General features: G+C 33.8%; 1 protein-coding gene across 6 annotated transcripts in view; it reads right to left on the bottom strand.

The window, feature by feature from the left end:
• The window catches only part of LOC148658419 (cell adhesion molecule 2-like), a 698,357-nt gene that overhangs the window by 33,091 nt on the left and 641,638 nt on the right, over positions 1–23,628 (bottom strand). For all 6 annotated transcript variants that reach the window (XM_088639574.1, XM_088639573.1, XM_088639577.1 and 3 more), the window contains exons 6-8: positions 13,136–13,297; positions 12,680–12,770; positions 9,356–9,534 (exon numbers count right to left, since the gene is read on the bottom strand). In XM_088639574.1, coding sequence (XP_088495700.1) covers positions 9,356–9,534; positions 12,680–12,770; positions 13,136–13,297 — 432 coding nt within the window. The remainder of the gene's footprint in view (positions 1–9,355; positions 9,535–12,679; positions 12,771–13,135; positions 13,298–23,628) is intronic.

The raw sequence follows: 23,628 nt of genomic DNA, 5'->3' as shown, positions 1-23,628 counted from the left end.
AAGAATACAGTGAAGTAATATTTTTACTGTACAGTATAATATTAGCGTTGTTCTTGCAGACTGTCTTCATTATGATGCCATTACTTACACCACTGTTTTGCAAGTGATCATTAAAGTTATATTAAAACATTTTGAGTGGTGCATACTGTACCTCATTGGCAAATTGCAATATGAACAATTTAAATAGGGTATTGGTCTAAATATAGTATCTGAATATAGTATAGTGACGAATATCAGCTACAATGTACATGGCAAAGTCTCTCAAATCACTACACAAAACATTTATTTTAATCTGGTGTCTTTTCCTACAAAATACAATATTTCTTAAAGCCATGATGTATAATATATTAAAATCTAAAATAAAATGATAGTTTTTCTATTAAGTATTGAAGAAAGATGTGAAGACGGGGGTTTGAATTTAATCCTTTCTGTATGAGGTTTAGACTTCTAAGTCACAAGCTGGGGTTTATGGCAGGAAAGGGGGTTAACTGATAAGGATTGCAGATGCAAGCTAGGAACCCCCCTGGGTGTAATCTTAAACTGACCATTTGGCCAGGACATCGTAAACTGGCCAAACACCATGAACCCCCCTCTTTACCATCAGACCGAGTGACGTCAGAAACGGAGAAGAAGACACTATATAACCCAAAAGTTTGTACCAGTACGTTGAACAATACTTCGGTTTTGTTGTTTCTTGCGGGAAACAAGACTTCGGCTTTATTGTTCCTTGCATGCAATAAACTCATCTGTTTTACTTCATCTCGGGATCAAGAACCTTTTTCCTTCTGTTACAACAGTATTAATACACAATTATATTGCATGCTGTATTAATTACAAAAAACAATAATTATGTTTGTGTTATACAGGATTGTGACATACAGTATATAATTTGGAGTTAAGGTAGCAGGGAGACAACAACATTCTGTCTCATTTTTTGAAAAAAATAAACCGCCCATGATGCGGTGCTTTCTGTGAAACCTTAGTGCCTACAGTGTATACTAACTAACAGCCCCTGCATTCTAGATGGCTGCGTCTGTATCTGAATTGAAGAGATATACACTGTATATACACGTTAGAAAATAAACATGCAATATGAATTTTCAAATAGCACATGTAGATTCTTAGGATTTTACAACATCCAATCTACTTTGTCAATAGAAAACTCTCCATGTCATACTGCATCAGAGGGCTGGTGGGCTTGCATTCCCATTCAAACAGGGGTAACTTGACTAACTGGGAACGAATTAATCAATACTTGTGAGTTCTCCAGTAGAAGCTGGAATCTGTTGCAGAGAAAAAAGACGTCTGGTCTTCCCTAATCAACAAGCGGCATCTAGGGACCTCACCAGAACAAGCAGATTGAAAACAGATGAATGGAATACAGCAGTTTATACTGTATACTGTATTTTATACAATACAGTATATACTGTACTGTACTGTAGTAAGGAGTGAAAAAGTGATTGTGGTATTCTCTACTGTATGGAATCACTTTGAAGAATTTAAATAAGAGCCATATAACATATTCCATCTTCTTACATCCAAATTCCAAAGGAGAATATGTTAATTACTTTATGTGTATAATATACAATATTATTCAATAAAACATGAATCCTGGGTAATACTGTTAGAAACAATAAGTGAAATAATCCTACTTCAAAAGCTTATATGACTAAAAATTCAGATTTATAGCTCACATAATATTTGAGAAATTCATACTGAGTGACAAAAATAACACAAATCCCTTTTCATAATAATAAAGTGCCCTTTTCTTAATGATAAAACTACATGTAGGCGCATATTGAAGGGAGTCAAAAATGCACAGTACCATCATAAAAGTTTTCCAGGAAAAAACATCACACACTCTTTGCCTAAAATAAATGACAATCTTTGATTCAATAGTACTAAAATTAATAAAACAAATACATTTTTGAGGAAAAGGATAACAATGGAGATAGATATTTGTAGCACTTGTAAGAGATGGTGAACATGAAACAACGTAAGAAATTGAATGCAAGAAAATGATAAATTGAAAGGGGTGATTCAGCAAATAATATCTCTTTGAAGAAAACTAGCACAGTTTTCTTGTTCAATCACCCTTTGAAATCTTAAAATGTGGTGCATATATTACATGCTACTCTGACATAGTCTAGCACATAATATAATAGCCCACAGAGGTGATAATGAAGTTGAAAAGCTTAATTAAAATGAGATATTTTCACATAGCGAAACATAAAACAGTAGGGGAAAATTAGTTTAAACACTACTATTGTAACAACACTTGACAGAATTAAAGTCAGTAGGATACCATTATGTTTCTTCTAAGCACAATCACAGCACATATTCTGAAACTGAAACTGAAGGAGCTCCAGGTACGGTTCAACAACAAAATGTCACAGCAAAATAAATTATGTCCAAAATGCAGCTTTCTTTCCTTCATAGATCATGTTTAAAGCACTCTGCTGAAAATAAACAAATTCTAAAAGTTTACTTATATTTACGTTGAATTAAAATCCTTCTTAAACAATATTTGGGTGGAAAGGAACAAGTAAAGGTTTATTCCTTTCTGCAAAGAGAAGAAAGGAAACACAATGTTTTTTCTGTGGAGCCTTCTTCAGGTGTACCTACTTGAAATATTTGGGTGCTTCTTTAATGTCGAAAGGAGCCCAAATCATTAATGAATAAAATGAGCAGGTTGTGCATTTTCAATGACACTAATGAATTCTGGCAGTGTACTCCTTTTCTGTGGCACCTAATTACCTTTGCACTGCAAAGTTGTCAGATTTATAACATCAGCATCATTTAATGCTTTTGTGTTACTGTTGTTGCTACACGAAGGCTGACATTTCAGAACACCAGGAGAAGCTGCTTGGGTTTTAAGAACATTGAATGGAAGTGCTAATTAAATTTCTTTTGGCCTTCTGAAAATACAAATGGCAAGACATTTTCTTTTCCAAAATGAAAAGGCTGGATGCTAACAGTTTCCAAAGAACTGCAGCAGTCATCAAGTCTGGAGGCATTCTCACACCTGCAGAGTTAAAGAGTTGTATTCGTGATTTTTAATCTGGTCACTCCCCTCACAGTCCTGTAAACAGGAACAATTATTTGTTCTCTGTGCTTAAAAAAGCAGCTTGCTCCATTTCTTAAATTGCAATGAAAGCCTTAATTTTTCATTTCACTTAAAAAACAACAACCTTTCTCAGCGTGACCACACTTTTTGTCACGCTGAATTACAACATAGAATATAATAACATAAGAAAGGTTACAAATGTAAGTGCTAATTAAATTTCTTTTGGCTCTTTTGAAGAAAAAAAGGTTTTCCTTTTTTTTCAAAATGAAAAGGCTGAGTGCTTAATTCTCTTCAATCAGTCATCAAAGCAACCTCAGAAAGGGAATTAACTGAATCTGAGGTTGAAATTCCCTATTGTTTATTGGCATCGATTACATGGATATTTTATTGGATTTTTACTTGAGACGACTTCCTAAGCTTTGAAGTTTCAATCATGACTACAAAAAAATAGAAATTTCAACAAGAAAAAAGTGAGACATTAAGTATTTGACAGTGGTCACTATTATATTTCTTGGTAACATTAAGTGTTGTTTTTGTAATAACCTAATTAATTCTGCTTACTGTAACACTACTACAAAGCCTAGATGTTGATGTGCATGTTGAGACATACAGTACAACATTGGCATAAATAGCACACTTTTCAGACAAACCAAATTCCAATACCTTTTGAAATTTTGAAAACAAGAGTAGATCTACATCAGTGCTTTTTCTCAACAATCCCTCCTGTACCATTGCAAAGCTGAACCAATAAAAATATTAATCTGCAGATACTGTATAGGTTTTTCACTCTTGGCAACTGGACCAAGACCATCTAACTACAGACATGTAGTGAAACCTATCTAAACAAAGTGGGCATGAGTCAGCCTGAGACAAGAACTACTGTATATACAAATTAATTGAAACTAGAATGGAAGTGGGGAAAAATGTAAGGGAGACATACTGGAACAGAATGAAGAAGAGAAATGCAGGGACAAATCAAATGTCAAAGGACAACGTAATTAAATGCTTACACCTAAATGTCAGGACTATTATGAATGAACTAGAAGAAATAGAACTGGCATGTCATTATAATGTAATTGGAAATAACAAAAAAAATGACAAACATAAATGGTGACTGCAGCATTAGTGGATACACAGAAGATACAGGAAATAAATCTGGATGATTGAAAAGTTTCAAAATCTATATGGTCAGAAAAGACTGTTAGAAGAAGGTTTGGGCCACAACTATAATTAAAAATGCAATTTATCGTAGTTTATCAATTATAATGATGTTTTAGGAAAATATGAGTAAAAGAAGAACTGCTTATTATGGGAGATTTCAATTTTCATAAATATTGGGAAAAGACACCAGGTTCTGTATGTACAGTATGTGATGTCAGCAACTGAAACCGCAATGACAGACATGGCTATTGATTGTTTCCTTACTCAGTTTTCATAGTACCTTCCCAAATTTGAATTATTAATCTAGTCTTTTCAAACCATTAAAATTAAGTAAAAACAACAGAGGTGAACCATGAGGAAAATATTAGATTAATATACAGTCGTTTGATAAGAACCATACTTACCATTTAAAACATGAAAAAAACTACAGTAGTAGAAATGCAAAAAAAACCAAACACAAGTGATAAGTTTTTTTCAGTGTAAAAGATGGGTAATTATTGAAAAAAGCATCTCAGGGATAAAAATTAGAAGATTTTATCAGACTAGCTGATGCATTAAATTAATATTTCACTCAGGTGTTCACCAAGGAAGGAACTGACATTCATGCCTGTGTCTAAGAAAATATAAGTTCTAGATAGAATACCTTTAGCATAATAATACTGTTGTATTACAAATACTAGAAACACTAAGTAATCTCCAGGGCCAGAAAGCATTGCATCAGTTGTATAAAGATAAAGTCCAATGATTGGAAAGTAGATAATGTAGCACCCATTTACAGTATATAAAAAAAGAAAAACTCAACCAAGCAATTTTAAGCCAATAAGTTTTACTTCTATTACATGTAAGGGTGTAGAAATAATAATTAGACCTAAAAATGGGAATTATCAGTATGGCAATAAGATTCTAGGGAGTAGTTAACATGGAGTGGTAGGTCTTGATAAGCTAACCTGTTAATAAACTAGTCAAGTTCACAGATGTTATTGAACGTGGAGGATCAACAAACTAATGGGAATTTAAAAAAGTAAAATTCAAGACTGGGTAAGCATGTCATAGATTCCTTTAAATATAGTTTAGTGTAGATTGTGAAAATCAAACAAAACATAAGACAGCAGGTGCTTATGTTGGCAGATTTTTTGTGGGGAAGAAATAAAAGGGCAAACATATGCTGGGATATACATAGTTAAACAGAGAATTTAAGTGAAGAGATGTGCTGAAATACAGTACTAAGAATTTTAGAGTATTGTGCAAAACTTTTGGTAACCACATTGACTAAAGATATTCCTTCTCTGGAATCAGTGCAGAGTACAACAAGATAATATACTGTATGTTCTTAGACTTAAAGGAATTGTCCTACGCAGGGAGGATATTTCTTAAGAACCATACTCAACTTCTAAAGGAATTGCAGAATCAATAGTGAAATATGAATCAGATGACAAAAATGTAAACTAAGGGAAGTGCATTTACATCTGAGAACAGCAGGTACCTTTTTTTAACATTACTTACATGACATTAATCACCCAGACATATTATCAAAGCTATCACCCTGTCTTCTTCCATGAAATGGCTGGATGAGATCCTTGGTTCAATTAGTGACTAATAACCAATAAATGGTCTCCTCACATTTCTAATGTTTCTTATGTTCTTAAGAGAGTAAGTCGTTAATGAAGACAGCACCCTGCAGCCCTTTCAACTAAAAGTGTTGAGAGAATATTGGTATTGAAAAGGCACACGCTGTGCTCTCACATTACAGGACCATTTGCAACTTGTGATTTTATAGATGAGTCTGGAGGTCGGTTTAACTCAATGTGACTATTTATCATTCTTTATGGTCTCAGATATATGCTTTATCATGTATCTTCAGAGTCTTAATGTGTGCTTTCCACGGATACATTTAATAAATTAGAATTAAAATTGAAAATGGTGATAAATTGCAGGCTACCAACTTCAGATGACATTTATTGCTTTCTGCACTTGTGTCATTAGCAAATTAGGTTCATAGGAGAGCCACGCTCAGTCAATAAGATGATCCTGAATCTTTAGCTCTTGATGAATATCAGTTCACGGCAGCCAAATGTATTTCACAAGAATTTCTGTCAAAGCTAATGAGGCTCTTTTTCATTCTATAACCTGAATTTACACCAGTCAGTTCAAAGTCTGCACGAATGTCTTCTATAAATATGTTAGTCACCTTTTAGCCGTAATTCTCTGCAGAATTTTGGCATTGCAAAAATGTTTTGAAAATGATCTGTGTTAAAGTGTTATCTTTTTTGTCAGGCTAGACTAAAGAAATCTAGTAATGCAGCTGTCTGTGTGAAAAAAAACCTATGAGTACTGTACAAAGGAGGAATTTTATTGGTTAATCCCCTTGTCAACAAACTATCCTTTTTTGTACAGTATGTTCAAAAATAGTAACCCGACTCTATCATTATTCTAAAAGTGTATACATTTAACTACAAGATGTTCTAGGTTTCTAGGTGTACATTATTTGTATTTTTATGAAATTACTAACTTTGAGTTTGCCATTTTTATGCTGTGGCCTGCTTTTATGGACTTTTAGATAAGATAGGAGAATTTCAATTTCATAAACTGCAGAAATTACACACATTACAGCTCCAAAACTAACACTAGTATTGGCTGCTTGATTAAAGAGCCAATACTAGTATTGTGATAATACTAGTTTTTTTTGTAATAATACTAGTTTTATTGTGATCCTTCCCAATTAATTAAATAAATGATTAACTAAATAAATGATCAGGTTTTTGAATGAGGACTTTATGTCTGTTTCTGTGGTAGTTATCTTGGGATGAGGTCTGTTTAATTGATTCCCTTAGCCCGATGGCTTTCAATAAATGACTTTTATGAGAAGCAAAGCAGCATCTCTTGTGAGGAGCTGAATGTCCTTGAAGTTTACTAACAATTATTATACTAACAATTTTACTAATAATTATTATGGAAATGTTGACCTTATATTCATCAAGGCATGTCTTTATTCATAAAATATACCTGGTCTTGGATGCAGTGTGTGTCCCTTTTTCATCATGATATTGCTCAGTTCAGAGCACACAAATTGTTAAAATGAAGCAATCTACGGTATCACACCTACTAATGAACAAAACCTACATGAAAATTATTAATGCAAGTCATTTTATCTTTGTTAAAATAACTAATTCCAAATAAAAATTTCTGAAATGAAAGTTTAGGGTGCAGCTTCAACACTGAGTCCTGTACTCCTAAGCATGTGTATTTGTATCTATTCTTAAGCCATAATTCCATTACAAATCAGTCTAATCTTTGGCAAACACCAGTTTGTAAGTCAGTCACTTGGAAAAAAACAAACAAGTGAAAAAACATTGCCACATGCCAGCTTGTTTGTTCCTTAAACATTTTATCTGCACCCATTTCAGATATTCAGTAGCAACCTTCTTAGGTTTATTGGCTCTGACATATGCTATCTCCAGCTCTTGTGGAATCCTTCACAATCTGTTTTCTCTGACATTTAGTCTCTTTCTGTTAATGCCTTCCTGCCGTTCATGGATTAACTTCTCTTTTTGCTCGGTGTGCTCCATATCACAGCACTAAATATTGCATCCTTTGCAATTTTTTGTGCACTCTTCTTTGGAAAAATAAAACACCTGAGGTACTTGCCCATAGAGGCAAAAGATAAGCAAGTTATTGGATGTGTCCAACAGCTTGCAACTGCTGAGAGGCTAAATTATTGCAAGGGTTTTTTTTCTTTAATCTGCAGGGATGCATTGGATAAAAATGGCCACAGGTGGAATGCATCATAAAATATAATAATGGGTCTAGAATACAGAATGTTTGGAAGGCTTTTTTAAACATAGTAATTAATTAAATGAATTAATGACAAATAATTATAATTCTTAATTACTGTAACTGGCCTTAATAGATGTACTGTATTAAGGCCTTAATAGAGGTGTTCAAATGCCCATATTACTGTACAACACAGTTTGCTCATTACATTTATTGTAAGTTACTATGAATACAAGCCAAATTAGCAAAAAATAACAAAGAACACCAACCACAATAATGATGACAACATCAACTGAAGAAATGCAGTGAGAGATCTGTTCCTGGGCACCAACTGCAAGATGTCACAAATCAGTTTGTCGGTACACTTAATGAATGTCAGACATTTGGCACTGAACATGAATAGTCCTGTTAGTGAAGAGTGGTACTGTACTTCTGAGGATTCATTAATGTCCCCATCAATGAAATCAAATGAAACAGTGAAAAATGGAAAACATACAAATTTTGGCAATGCCCTTGAATGACCCTGCTTACAATGTATTAGTCAATTGGAAAAAAAATACAAGTAGTATGGTTTAATATTCAAATAATATGTCACATGCAAACAAATACAAATTACTGAGGCTTCATTATGGGAAGAAAAAAAGTTTTGAATAATGAATTCAAAATCCTCAAACTATTATTATGACCTTTACTTGACTCTCAAACAACAACAAAAATGAATTAGTGAAATTACAAATTTATTCAAGACTGAGAAAACAACAGGTGTTTTTTTAAAATTAGTGCATGGTGTAATAAAGACACTGATATACTGACTTAAAAAATCTTGAACCTAAAAAAAAACTGCAACAGAGACGGTTGGGTTTTACTGAATCCTTAATATTGATAAGCATTCATGGGCAGGAGAACAGGCACCTGTGGGTTTCACAACAGGCTAAAAAAACATGGGTGTCTCACATCAATTCACTTTTATTTGGTGAAACTGTAACACTGTGAGAAAATGTATAAGGTAATTTAGTGCTTAATTTGAGTCTTTTACAACAATTGTTTCAAGCATTCCATCAGAAATCCACAAACATGCAGATAAACCTGGACTTCAAGGCAGGAGAATAGGATGGATTTGATAGAATAGTAAAAAGAAAGTTTCAATAGACAAAAAAGTAATTATTTTTGAAGCACGAGAGGCACATCTATCTATAGTACCTATTATCATGTTGTCTTACACATACGTGGACTTAAGGAGGTATTTTACCTTATGTTCTAGATGCTGGAAAACAGAAGATGGCTGTTGAATGGCCTCTTGTCATTTTCTGACTGCCTTTCAAATATTCAATTTTTTGCCTCAGTGTGAATACTCACCATACACATACAAATTGTACTCTGCACTGCTCTTCCCAAGGTGGTTGCTGGCTTCACAGCGGTAAGTGCCATTGTCTGTCTTGTTCAGAGCCATAATGGTCAGTTCCCTACCATCGACAATCATTCGGTCAAGATCAGGCAACTCCCCACCATCTTTTGTCCATAGCACTGGGTCAGGTCTATGGAAAACAGAAAAGCAAAGTGAAAATAATTCACTGGCAAGCAAACCCTCCAATCAACTTGGTGCAAATCTAACAGGTCTCATGGTGTGTAAGATAAGTGTGTAAGATGTGCAATATGATGACTTCACTCTCCAGGACGTCCAGTGTAATTGAAGCTTATAATATTGTAGACTTTGAAGTATATTTTGAAACTGTGCAGCTAGAGTTAAAAAAAGAAAAGGTTTACAATTCCAGGAAATTAGGCCATGAAAAATGGAGACAGGGTTTTAGAGAAGTAGAATAGGATAGGATAGCTATGGAATGAGTAGAGAATTGCTGGTCACAGTTTAAAGATATTCTGCTTTAAACACAGGGCAGATTCACCCCAAGAGTCCCAATTGGCTTAAGAAATCTATTTGAATTTAAAAATAATGGGATAAGGTAAAATTAGAGGAATAATGAATTACAAGCACAAGTAAAAAAAAAAGATATTTAGAAAAGAGAGACATACATTCATTTTCCAGTATTACAACAGCAAAAGATGAAGTAAGGAATCTCAACAATAAAACTGGAAAGTTCTAGATACGAAATGGCTGATATATTAAATTAATTAAAATAAATTAATACTTCACTCTGTGTTTACATAGAAAGAAAAAACATCATGCCTCTGGAATCAAAAGTTCTATATTTAAACAGCTTTTGCATTAAAAGAGTCAAAAGTTTAACATGTGCTAAAAACACATTAAGATGTCTGCAGGACCTGATGATTTCCTACTGGTTTTACATTCATAAGCCATTAACAAAACTTTTTCTGACAGTCAGTTGATACAGGGGTCCACTGACTGAAAAATTGAAACACTGAGCTTGAAGAAATTACTTATGAAAATAACTTAGGTATTGTAGATCATTTTGATTTAGGATTACATTCATACATAAGTATATTCAAGGATTTTTTTTTAAATATGAAACAAGCTATAGTACCTAGCCAAGTTGTTGAAGCCTATACCCTGAATTATTTGAAGAAATGCCTGGATGTAGTCCACAGATCAATTACTTTTTATTAGTTATTAACTACCAAACAGTCTACATGGACCAATGGCCTCTTCTTTTTGGTAACCTTTCTTATATTCTTATGATACAATCCTCCAGTAATTGCTATTTTAAAGTAATAGCAAAGTTGAATTAGGTTAGGTTAAAGCACTAAAATGTTAAGTTATGGTTCAGATAAAATGGTTTTGAATTTAGATGTCAAACATGCTTGTTTTAAAGTGGACAAGTGGATTTAAATGAGTGGTGCTGAAATCCAATCCCAGTGGACACATTGTTGGTGGTTGCTGTATATATACTGATTCAACACTTCTCCCAGTGACCTAATTGAGCTGATCAGTAGCTTTGCTGGACCATTTTAAATCCTATCAATAATCGTCATCTGATGAATTAAAGAGACCTAGAAAATCTGTTGGATCTTGTCCTCATGGGCTGGAGTTATACAGCTACGGTCTAAGGGGTCTGAAAAGTATCCGTATACTTGGAACAATTTACAGTATCTGTGATCAGGTAAACACATGATATGTTGAATTCAGTAGTTTTGTGCTACTTGTAACAAAATAAAAAAAAAACTATTTTGAATCACTTGGTTAATTTATCATTGATGTATAAGTGTTTATAATATTTGAAACTAAGTGGTAATATAAGAAACTTCAAGTCGTAACAACAAAATACTGTAGGGTTTTGTTACATGTGTAACATACTCTTTTCATTATTATTTCTTATATTATTATTTCAAGAAGGCCTGTACTACTATGAATCATATTGAAGTAAAGTAGTTTAATTGAACATTGTGTATAACATCATGAATGAGGACTTTGGAAAATAGGAACAAGCATACTCCATTTCAGTATGTGAATTTCTAAGACGGGCAAACACTATAATGACATTTGACTTTTACTTTTACATATACCTATTACTTTTACATAAGCAGCAAATCTAATACAGGGAGCTTTAGCTTCATCAGTCTTTTTTCCTAGTTAAATTCTATTTCACTATTTAAAAAAAAAATCATAACAAAATATCACAAATCTGATTCCAATATGGCCTCTAAAACAGAAAATGTTTAAATCTAAAATGTATTCTTTAAAGTAACTTTATTTAGTTTCATATAAACTAAGAACTAAGTATATGCTGTACAATAGTCTACCATTTCCAATAAAGTTTATCACAAAACTTCTGAGTTTAACTGTCTTTTAAGAATTACAGTGAAATTTCATCTAATGTATTCAAGCAAGGTACCAGAGAAAGGTCAAATTGGTTGTTAAATGTCATGGATTACAATTTCCCTATAATTATATGACATAATAAAATCCTTTTAAATATTAAGCTGTGATTATTTTTTTTAACTTAGGGTTATTACATAGTAACTTTGAATAATGGACATTGATTGGGAATTCTAAAACCCAATTGATTTTAGTTGCATGTTAAAATCTTGGAGAATGCCAGAAAGCAACAAAAAATTACAAACAAAAACATTTTGAAAAGAGAAGTAACGCAATGAAAGGGTTATTCTTACAACAGCATGTGTAAATTTGCCTATAGTTTTGACTGTTCATACAACTAAGCTCTTGATTATGATTATGGTTGTTGATGAGAAAAAAATATTTTTCAAACTAAAAGTAAACAAACTTGATATCTTATTTACAAACTGTCTTATGTCTATTTTATACAAATCATTTATAATTATTTACATCCCTTTACATAATTAGCAAGTTTATTTTAATAGTAAAATAATCACAATGAAAATCGGGAAGATAAGAACATTCCTTACAATGTGATGCTGAGAGCTGTTGTATAAAGGAGAAGGGCTTTCATTACAAATTATTTCTTATTTATGATCTTACACACAATGACAACATTATATATCTTTTTTTATAAGACACAAACATGTAGATATGGCATTAATTCCAAATATAAATATTATATCTAACATGGCTACAATAAGTTGAATCTTACCTTCAAAACTTTCATAAAAACAAAATATCAACTAAAATAAAAGGTTTCAATTTTTCAGTTTTACATGTTTGTTTTTATTCTGTTAGCCTGTGCAATGTTCTTTTTATAATAAAATGAATTATTATGATTTATTATGAAAAAGCAAACACAAACTTACGCAGGATTTCCTTTGGAAATGCATTCCAGTTTAAAATACTGCCCTTCTTGAGGAAAAACCAGTGGGTGGGTGATTTCCACATAGGGGGCATCTGTAAAAAATAAATGACAAGGCAGTTTGAAACCTATACAGACGATATTGTTGTGAAACAATCTAGCATATCCATGAAATCTTAATTACTGTATTCTAGATTTAAGACAATTCTACAGATTATGAGGGAACTATTTTTGTGTTTTAGACAAGTTTTTCATTCTACGGATGAGATTCAAGAAACTTCTTGACATGTGAATCTGCAAGACGACCCCAGACCTCTTACTCCCCTTATCCTCGTGTCTAACTGGTACAATGCCAGCCGCCAAATAGCTTCCCACACAAGTTTTCACCAATGGCACCTCAAGCGCATTGAACTCCTATTTGCCATCAGGACCAGCACTTTTAAAGATAAGTGTGACTTACAGTGCACCTCCAGGACCTGAGTGGTTTGCTGTGGTGAGGTGTTCAGGGCAACGTGGTCTACCCTGCAGGTGTAGGCAACTCCGTCATCATTGCGATCCACCTGCAGCTGCAAGGTACTTGTCACCGTAAAGGTCTTTCCACTGGCATTCACTTCCTTTGCACCTTGGGAGTTTCAAATAAAACATACTTAAATAAAACCAACAACACTTACCTTCACAGATGGGCTACACTTTCAGGACAAAATATTAGGAACCCCTACCGAAGTGTTGGGCTTCTGTGAGCAGCATATACAGTACAGTTTGAAATGGACATGTATTGTGGTATGGACACCATAATGTTCTAATAATTTGTATCTCAGTTTGCAGTCTCTAGCAAATACTTTAATTTTTGATAAGAGTAATGATATATGCGACTGGAATATACAGTATCTACCACCACGAGGAAGGTGATAGAAGTCTCCTGCTCCTTAAACTAACTAACCATACTGTACTGTACATATCTTTCCATGGGGATTACAGTATATTCATTTTACTGGGTTGTTTTCCTGATATTTTGCCCAACACTTTTATATACTCAATGAACACAGTTGCAGACATAATACATATCTGAAATTATTAATTACTAACTTAGGAGATGCAATGAATAATGAATGGTTATTGTTATATATGATAAATACATTATGAGATTCTATAAAACCTATTCATCCCAGCAAGTCAAAGATAAAATAATCTACTGAAACAGTGATGTAAGACAAGGATATACATGTTCTTTATTTCCTGTACTCTGTTTTATATATATATAGATTATATAATTTTTTTCTAAAATCCTTCACAAATATCTAAAATAGGTCAAGAAGACCTTAGGTATGAAGTTACAAATCTTTCAAAAGGGAACACAAAATAATAATGTTTTAATTTTCCCACACTAGCTAGTTAGCTTTTTGGATACAATTTTAGATAAGGGGCAAATGTAATTTAAATACTTTATACAGTATATCATGTAAACAGATATAACATGTTTATAAAATATTTAAAGAAGGTGGAGAAGTGGTACAGTGGTTAGCTTTGCTGCCTCACAGAATTGGTTCAATTCCAGAACTGGGGTGCTATCTGCATGTTTGTATAATCTCAGTGTTTTCACTTGAGTTTCCTCTAGGTACTATACTCTAGTATCCTGCCACATTCCAAAAACATGCTGGTAGGTTAATTTGCTTCTGGGAAAATTGATCTGGTGCGAGTGTGTTCACGTTTGTGTATGTGTCTTTGTGTGTGCCCTGCGATGGATTGGTGACCTGTCCTGGGAGTACACTGCCCGACCCCCATGACTGTGAATTGGACAAAGATGTTAGAAAATGGATGGATGGATGGAACTTTTAAAAGAGTGAGATACATTTTGCAATAACTTAATAACCTCTGTAATAGAATAACTGGATATTATTAACAAAGCCATAATCCTGATCACAGCCTGAATCAAACCCCAAACCCTAAACCAATTTTTATTTTTATAACCGTTTTTAACAGCATTAGCACTATTAATGTAGATCAAAATTAAAGCGTCACTGCTTTTTTTTCCAACATTACCTCCAAAACTGGAATGCTGTGCTCAAACATATCAGAACAAGCAAAAAAAGCTTTCTAAGAATAAACTTGAAGTTGTCATGCGACTGATGGCAGTATGATGGGAATCACATTGGCTTAACCTCTGACTGATCTCACCAGATGTGTGTTCAATAGGGGGTTACTGTAATATAGTGAGGGGTATAAGCTTCAGATTATTTTTATTTACAGGCTCAGAGAAACAGACTGAGGCTCAGCAGGTCCACATCTGCGAGAAACTAGCAGTAAAAATCATTACTAAAGGCAGTGAGTGTGAATTAAACCAGTAATATCCATGTCAACTATGTGTGAAGGCTCAGGTGCACCAGAATATTGAATGGCTGAATTATTGCATTACTTTAAAGCTCTACCTCAAGCGAACACAAGCAGCTGCTCCCTGATTAGTACAAAGACAGGTGCGCAGTACGATGATTGTTCACTACCTGTGTTGGAACCCCTACAGAAGAGTGGAGACTGAACATTTGGCATCTTAAAACCTAGTGTAGAGAGCCTTAATAATCAGGAAATGACTTTGGGGAAACAGCCAAAAAGACAAAAGTTCACTTTTTTGTTTTAATAAAATGTATATGTAAAATAATATAATATAATTATAACAAAGGCAAGACACAAGAGTTGAATATTTCCAGTGTTCAACACCCTGGGCTATACAGGAATGGAATAACTACACTAAAACCATGGGTGAAAACTACTGTATCTAACTGCAACAAACTTCAGCAAACACTGGGGTCTGCAGTGTTTCTTTTCTTGGTTATTAAAGACTTGGGAAGAAAATATTTGATTGAATAAATTCATAAGTGTGGCCAGTCTGAGAGTGCTGTGAATGATTCCTGATTAATCTGCCCTCAAAATCCACTGTAGATCTTAGGGATTTTGGTTTGAGTTTCTTATTTCTGAGGATTTAGTTTCACAGAAACAAGACAACAGTAAAATAGCATATACTAAGATAATTTAATAAGGAAACATTTTATAATAAGACACATTGTTGTCACTGTTTTTGTTCTAGAAATACGGGACCTAGTCTTCTAGGTTCTATTTCTCTTAACTATGTCTTTTATACTATTTCTCTTAACAACAAAATCTGCAAATGAATACTATCAAGTGCAATCAAAAAGGATATCAGTTTCTCTGCACTGCTGGGGTTTCTTAACTGGATTTGTTGCTTGCATTTCTTAATTGTACAGGCTAAAGATATTTACTGTAGAAACTCTACAGGGCAATAGACACCCATGACTTGGCTTGGCCACAGAAACTCTAGGTCCAATAAATAGAGAGGTTTATTTCATAAAACTTTCAGGTGGCTGGATTACCCTTGTCAATGCCCTAAATGAAAATACTAGTTTCATTCCAGTCAAAAACAGAAAGGCTCCTTTGTCAATTTGTAAAATAAGCAAATACTGTATTGTCAAGTTAAATCAGTACTAGTGGTAGATGAGGCTAGAATGCACAACTCTATAGAGAGGAACTTCTTCTGTCTTTAGAATTAATTTTCCACAGGCAAAGATGTGTTTCAGGAATAAAAGGTTGACTTATGAAGGTTTCCTTGTTCCAAAGTGCATTTAATCAAATTTACACCTTAATCTGGTCTATTTACTGCAGCAACGTTCCTTTAATTATGTAGAAAAAAATGGAAAAATTACCACTTAATTAACATCCTAAATTCTCAAGAGCAGAGATAATGTTTACTTAGTTTCCAAAAAGAAATGTCAGTAAATAATAAATTTATACCCTAGGGGTTATTAACAAGTTGAAAAATCCCTTATGTTAAAGTACTGTACATAAAAAGAGGAATCATTCAAAGGCTAAATTGTTTAAACCAATCTTGAATACAGTTAATAAAGTCATATAGAACTTAACTACTGTACAATATCAGCACAGAACTACTGTTAATACCATCTAAAACCTATTATATAGAATCCAATAACACACAAACTATATTCATGATCTGTTGAAGTTTCTACACATATCAGTGTAAGTCAGAACGTAAAGACTTTGATCATTAGTAACACAAAAATGTCCAATGAATTTGCACTTCAACTAATCACTCTTTTGCATTTGAATTCTCTTCCTCTCTCCTCATTGTCCTCATTGGGTTTTTGTCTGATCATGCGGATGACAGGTGCTTTACCCCTTGCTTAGGACTTGTCTCTGACCAAGGATGCTAAGAATCATTGACTTAATGATAAAGACAGAGGTGTCACAGAGGTTGAGGGCAAAGGTCTGTAAACAAAGTGATGTGGCATTGCAATGGCAAACAATATTGGTACTGTATGTATATCACTTGGCAGTGTGCCAAGTCAATATTTAAATAATAAACTCACAAATTCTCCCTCCTAAAGTTTTGCTTTTAATATGCTTACTATTATCTGAAAATTTGTCTTGCAGGAATTACACATTTTATTAACAGAAGACGGCTCTTGTTTATAAATAGGATTATTAATGTAATTTAAATTATACAAGGTTAGTTTAAAACATAATGAAAATACAAAATAACCATGGTTCTGTGGTACCTGTTATTTGAAATCAACAAAATCAAGTAAAATACACCATAAGAATAATCACAGAGAACCACTTTAAATCATTAGATAAAATCAACATATTTTGAATAAAACATGAAGTTTGTAATTCCCATTTTGAATTACTGCTGAAGCACAAAAGATGTCATTAACAACTACCAAGAAAGAAAAAGACATTTAATCGCTTTTTCAGTTAAATTACAACATTTAATTTAAATTATAATGAAGGCTAAATATCAAGGTCAACCACTAGAACACTCTAGACAAAATAAAGTTTGTATTTGCAACTCTGTACAGTGTGCAGTACAAACATATTCTGTTAACAAGGCAGGATTAAATGAGATTGAAATGTTATTAAAAGTGATTCATCTGTGTTAGCAGCAAATTAAAATAAATATTTCTAAAGCTGTTACCATTCACGCAGGATCTGGAGACTGGAGTCTTTTTAATATTATTTCTTTCATTCATTCTGTTATTGCTTATATTATGCTTGAGCGTTTCTACACTTAAGAATGACAGGTGCAACAAAGGAATTTATTCAGATGCTTTCTACATTAAGGATTTTGTTTTATTTTTTAGAGTTTGAGCTGGTTTCTTTACAAAGACTAAAAGTTACACAAGTTGAGAAAGGTCAGGATGTATAGATCTGTACGAAATACAGGATGGCTTTGTAAAACTGATTTAAAAAGGAATGGAAGAAAAGTGGATTTGAGAGGGAAAGAATCACCAACCATGAAGAGCTTCTGACATTTCACAAACTAGAAGAGGTCCTGAATAATACCAGAGGATCATATAGGTCTAGTATTTTTTCCCAGGTGGCTTCTGAACCACACAGAGCAATCGAACTTTTTAGAGTAACCATCACCTGATTATAAAGAGCAATTAAATACCTTGTTTTAGGCATTATTTTGCAATGAATAAGACACAATCTTGTCCTCACTTAGTTTATAATGAAAGAAGTGTGCTTGCCTCACTGGTAATATACATACTATAACATGAAATAGAATACCAGGTACCACATCGATCCAAAAAATTGTTAGAAGTTTGATGAGTATGCTTTGTATCATCTCAACATTAGAAACGAGCAGAAAGATATACCAGCTAAATGTTAAAATAAATGTTTATGGACTGTCTGCGGGCACTACTTTCAATGGAGAACAAAATGACAATTTCTCTATTACAAAGCATTTGTCCATAGATTCACAATGTACTGTAAATATTACCCATCAATACATTTTCTAACCACTTCTTCCCATTTAGGGTCACAGTGGAGCCGCAGCCTACCCTGGCAAGCAATTAGCACAAGACAGGGCACACCCTAAATGGGATCATCCTTCTCAGGACAGACGTAAAGACACAAACACAGACACGCACACACTCACACTTGGGACTGTGGGAGGAAACCAGAGCATCCAGAGGAAACCACTGGGAACAGATCGAGATAACAAGATAACACCCCGGGACTGGAATTGAACTTAGCACTTAGCACTCTGAGGCAACAATAAAACACATTACGCCACTGTGCTGTACAACTTACCTTTAATGTAGGACTTTAAAATGTGTTTTATTGTGCAGTTTATCACATGGGTAATGGAGGAGGTTAAACAAAGTGCCAGTGTGTTTTCAGGGATGTCACACTGATGCACAATTCCTAAAATGTGATTTTTTGCGACACTGGTGAACTTCAACTTCCAGGATACTGTTGCTTGTACTCCCAAAATGTATTCAGCATGAATACAAGCAAAGTAATTACATATAAAGTAAGCTGAAGGCTTTCCCTGGGACTACAGCAAAATAAAAAAGGGTCAGTAAGGTTTATGCTCTAGGGTTATCCTAGAAGCAATTTTATGGTAATTTTGAGAACAGTAAGGATTTTAATATGAACGTGCCTCCAATGTGTAATTTCTTTTTTGCAAGATTTAGTCACATTTAGTTTCAAATACAGTATAATATTATGACAAAATACGTATTCTGGGTATTTTCCACTCTCTAGATGGAAAGTAGACTGGAACAATCATCCTTCAGGTTTCATTTGTTTCTCTTGATGAAACAATACTGTTGATATACTGTATATTGATACTACAGAGTAATCCCTCATTTACTGAAGTCTTCTCAAACAGATGTGGCACTGTATTTCCATTTTTTAAAATCCCTTACTGTATATACCAAGCAAAAAATTAATACATCACGAATACTTACATTCAAAGAGAATAATGGCAAAAACATCTAACTGAAAAATGACACCAAAAATCATACAGATAACATCCACTTACACAGCAAGCACACATATGTACTGTATACTATAAAACGTCCTTTGGATTGTGACTATAATTTACCTTGACAGGGCACTGCATAAACTGCATCTAGAATTTAACTACAATGAATCACAAGAGGGTTTAAGCAATTTGGAAGCATAAATTATGAATTTAAAATCTTCAGGGCATACTTTAATAATATTCACCTTTTTTATTCTTAATGGGGTTTCTTAAAAAGAGGTACTGTACTAAGAAAAAGTATAAACTATTACCAATCTGATAACCTATTATATTTTCTCTAACTAAAAGCATGGTTAACAATAAAAAATTCAGTTCCGGGAGAAAAATAACAAAATTTGTGAATTTTGTGATATTGATATATACCTGTGTTGAGTGTAAAGTACTGTGTATTCTTTAGTGACACCAGTCACATACATGTCCTTATTTGTTATAGGGATTCTGTAAAAACAGAAACTCTTCAAATTAAATGCAATCATTTGTTTGTGATAAATGTATACACTTCCATTATCATTAATCTGCATTATCCAATTACAAATTATGAAATCTACTTAAAAAGCCATTTCTTTCCTCAAATTTTGGCAACGCATCAATAAATGTTTATACCACAGATTCAACAGGATTACAACTGGAAGAGACAGAAAACCACAAAAAAGTAATTTAAGTCATTTTATTACCCTTGTCAGTGCATTTGATTCATACATTTTCTTTGAAAGGCTTGCTGCACTAGAAGCCACATCTCTCCCTTGGAGAGCGAGACTGCAAACTGTACTCACATTATGACTAATGGGTTGCTGCCTCATGTCTCAAAGAATAATTGTGGGTTGGAGCATAATGAAGATTTAAGGGGCCTCTGCTCAACACTTATTCCAATTCAATCAATATCATGGCCAAGGAGACCTAAGGAAGCCTAATTTGCCTATAAATTATAGATTTGCAATTTGCTTCTAGTCGGATAAAACTAGTTACCGCTAATTAGTTACAAGCATGGCTTAGCAATGATGTACCGTGCACATAATATTCCCTTCAGCTAACAGTAAAATTCTTTCCTTTCCACCAGACACTTCCAGACACATTAGGCCATATACATGTAGGTTTAAAATTACATTTATTATGAAACAAAATCCCTTACAAAGCAGCCTTAAAAGAAATGGCAGAAAATGATTGCATTTCCAGGCAGCATACAGTAGTGGTTAGGAGTCTGAACTGGCATGTAATCATAATCCCACTGCTGTTCTCCTTTATCCTTGAGTAAAGCCCTCTGCCCTGTTTTCTTCAGTTCATGCAGCTCAATGAACGAATACCAACCATGTCTTGTGTTTTGGAGGTTGAGTCCTGCCTAGGGACTACAGATGTAAATTAGCTTTTTAGTTAACTCTTGTGCAGCTTTAGAATAGTGTGCTTTCACTGTTAAACAAACTAAGTTAAAACTTTGCAAGGAGCAATTCTGCAATTGATCTACTGTATGTCCCATCTAAAGATGAGTCATCTACTGTCAGTTTGCTTAATGTTACAGAGAGCAGCTTAACCTTTGGCATGATAAGTCATGATAGGCTCAAGCATAACTTATTTTTTACACACACAAGCACACTATTACACACACCCACACACATATATCATATATACAATATTGAGCTTGTTGTGGCCCTGCTATACTTAAGTATTGAGAAAAGAAAGCTGTATTTTCTTCAAAATGAGTTTGGCCATTTCAGTATGTAATTCAAAAATGTGTTTCATCTGAAATATATCCCCAAGGCTGCTTTCACAGTGTTCTCTGTCCCAGTCTATTAGCTCTGCCTTCAGTGCAGTAAAGATCTATAGTTTTAATGTTTATCTAAAGAAATTATGCAAGCCTGTAGTTCCCTTTAAAAGAAAAGCTAAGGATCAAACTCAGCAGATATGGACTAATTGCAGACAGCAGTCTAAAAATATCCTGTTTGTTGAATTAGTCTTTATTTTTATGTCCTTTCCTTTTTCATTAAAGGTAAGATAATGCTGATGTGTGCACAAAACACAAAAACAGTGGTAATTTTAAAGTAAAAGGCTGAGGTATTCCTGCATTTTTCTGTGCACCAGTTTTCTGAAATCTCTTCCTCTAGAATTTATTATAGGCCCATCTAATTTTTTAATGTGGATGCACTTGAAATACGTTTTCAAGGTCCGTTGTTATAAATATGCCTTTTAGAAATGTGAAAACACTACTATTGCAATTCTAAAACTTGACTTCTGGTGCCTTGTGGAAGTTACAGAGATCATTCCTGTGTATTTGTGGTCTTCAGAAAAACATGAAAATGAAAACAGAACTGTCTGTCTAGGTTTGTCTCTCATCCAATCTTTATAAAGAAATATTTTATGTAAAATACAGTTGATTGTAGTTGCACAAGATGTTAGCCTTCAGTTTGAAGCTTTATAGGAAGCCAGAAAGACTCTGGGGGATGCTTTGTCAAAGTAGCGGGGGTTGTGAAGCTAAAACTCCAGTGCATAGTGAATCTCTTTCTCCAAGTAACAGAGCTTCTTCCGTTCCTCCTTATGGCATTAATGCTATCGTGCTGAAGCTGTCATTCAACAGCATCCACAGGGAAAACCAAGGATTGCCATTCTGTTCAGGACCATCTGAGCATGCAAAAATATAATTTGCAAGACTGGAAAACGGAAAGAAAGAGGTATATTGCTTCGAGTCTGATACTCGCGGGAGAGGAACACTTTCTTCAGAATAACAAACAAATAAACAAACTCTGCTAGGCTGTAATGAGAAGCATCCAGTTCACACATATGTTTTGAAGTTCGTTGCAAACAGTGAAAAAAAAATAGCTCACTCTTGGATTTGAAGTAACACACAAATCCAAAATAAATATTTTCTAGCAGGTGATTCCATATGCATGAGAAACCTTTGTTAAACTCAATTCTTGCTCGGTTTCTCAGAACCACAGTGTCAGGGTAAAATCTAACCTATTCACCTCATAGTGCTTTCCATTTATATATAGTAGTTTGGAAAGAAAACAGGACAGCACTGAAAAACTACAAGCTATTTCACGAAAATAAAAAGGTACATTTCTGAAATGTTTATTTATCCAGAATGTGGATACTTTATCGGAAAACAAATAAGACCATAATAAAGGGTGCAAATGAAAGAAGATCCAAATCAGAAAAGGTCCCATATGGTAATTTAATAGCTCATCAGATCTTACATTTCATTCAGCTGCTTCTTGAAAGAGCCCAGAGTTTGAGCCTCACCTCCCTGGCTAGGAGGCTTTTTCAAGATGGTCACAACTTTTCTCCCTACTCTCCGACGTAAAAAAAAAAAAGTTTTTTTTTTTAGCTTTCAAATACAGTTTTTTTGTGTGCTACATAAATGGAGCTAGTGATAAAAACCTCTTCTGGTTCAAGGCTCTGTGCTGAAAAAGTATATGCTCAGGTCAGCCTCTTGTTTAGTATCATGTTTCCATCTGGGATATCTTTTGAAGGAGATGAATTTGATCTATTGCTAAAAAGAAAAATCTAAGTTTAAAGCTGATTTAGAATTAAGGAAACACAAGCATTCAGAATACCATCCTTCTTGTTGCTTTTTCAATAAAAAAAAAAACATTTTAAATCTGCCTGGGCTTTGGCAGCATTGTAGCTTTTACTAGTATATTTCTTTTTTGACAGGTTATCATTATCCATGAATTTCCTATGTATGTTTTATTCTTCCTCACTGCTTTTGAAACACATTTTAATTAAATGGATTTTGCCATGTTCAGTTTCTGCCTTGCTGGCTGACATGTGTTTAAAGAAGGTCTTCCTGCCGCGATACAGCCCACCGATATGTGGGCCATCTTTCAAGATTTATTTTCGATTTTCAATAAAACCTCAGTTTATGAATCTAAAAAGGTGAAGCATCATCATATTTCAAAGAGGCAAAGATTGCATTATCCAAGGTTAACAGCAGGGGAGTGGGAGAATTGCACAGAAAAATAAAATACCACACATCCTTTGACAATTTTTTTTTTTATCGTTTGAAATACACATATTCCTTGGAACACAATCAGCTGACAAGATCAGGGATCAGATTTGTTTCTCATTTTGTTTGTTCAGCTGTATGTTGCATTATT

Source organism: Lepisosteus platostomus, chromosome 7 (genome assembly GCF_059453375.1).
Source record: "Lepisosteus platostomus isolate fLepPlt1 chromosome 7, fLepPlt1.hap1, whole genome shotgun sequence".
Lineage (NCBI taxonomy): Eukaryota > Metazoa > Chordata > Actinopteri > Semionotiformes > Lepisosteidae > Lepisosteus > Lepisosteus platostomus.
The sequence above is the reverse complement of the archived record's forward strand: the minus strand, read 5'-3'. Positions and strand labels throughout refer to the sequence as shown.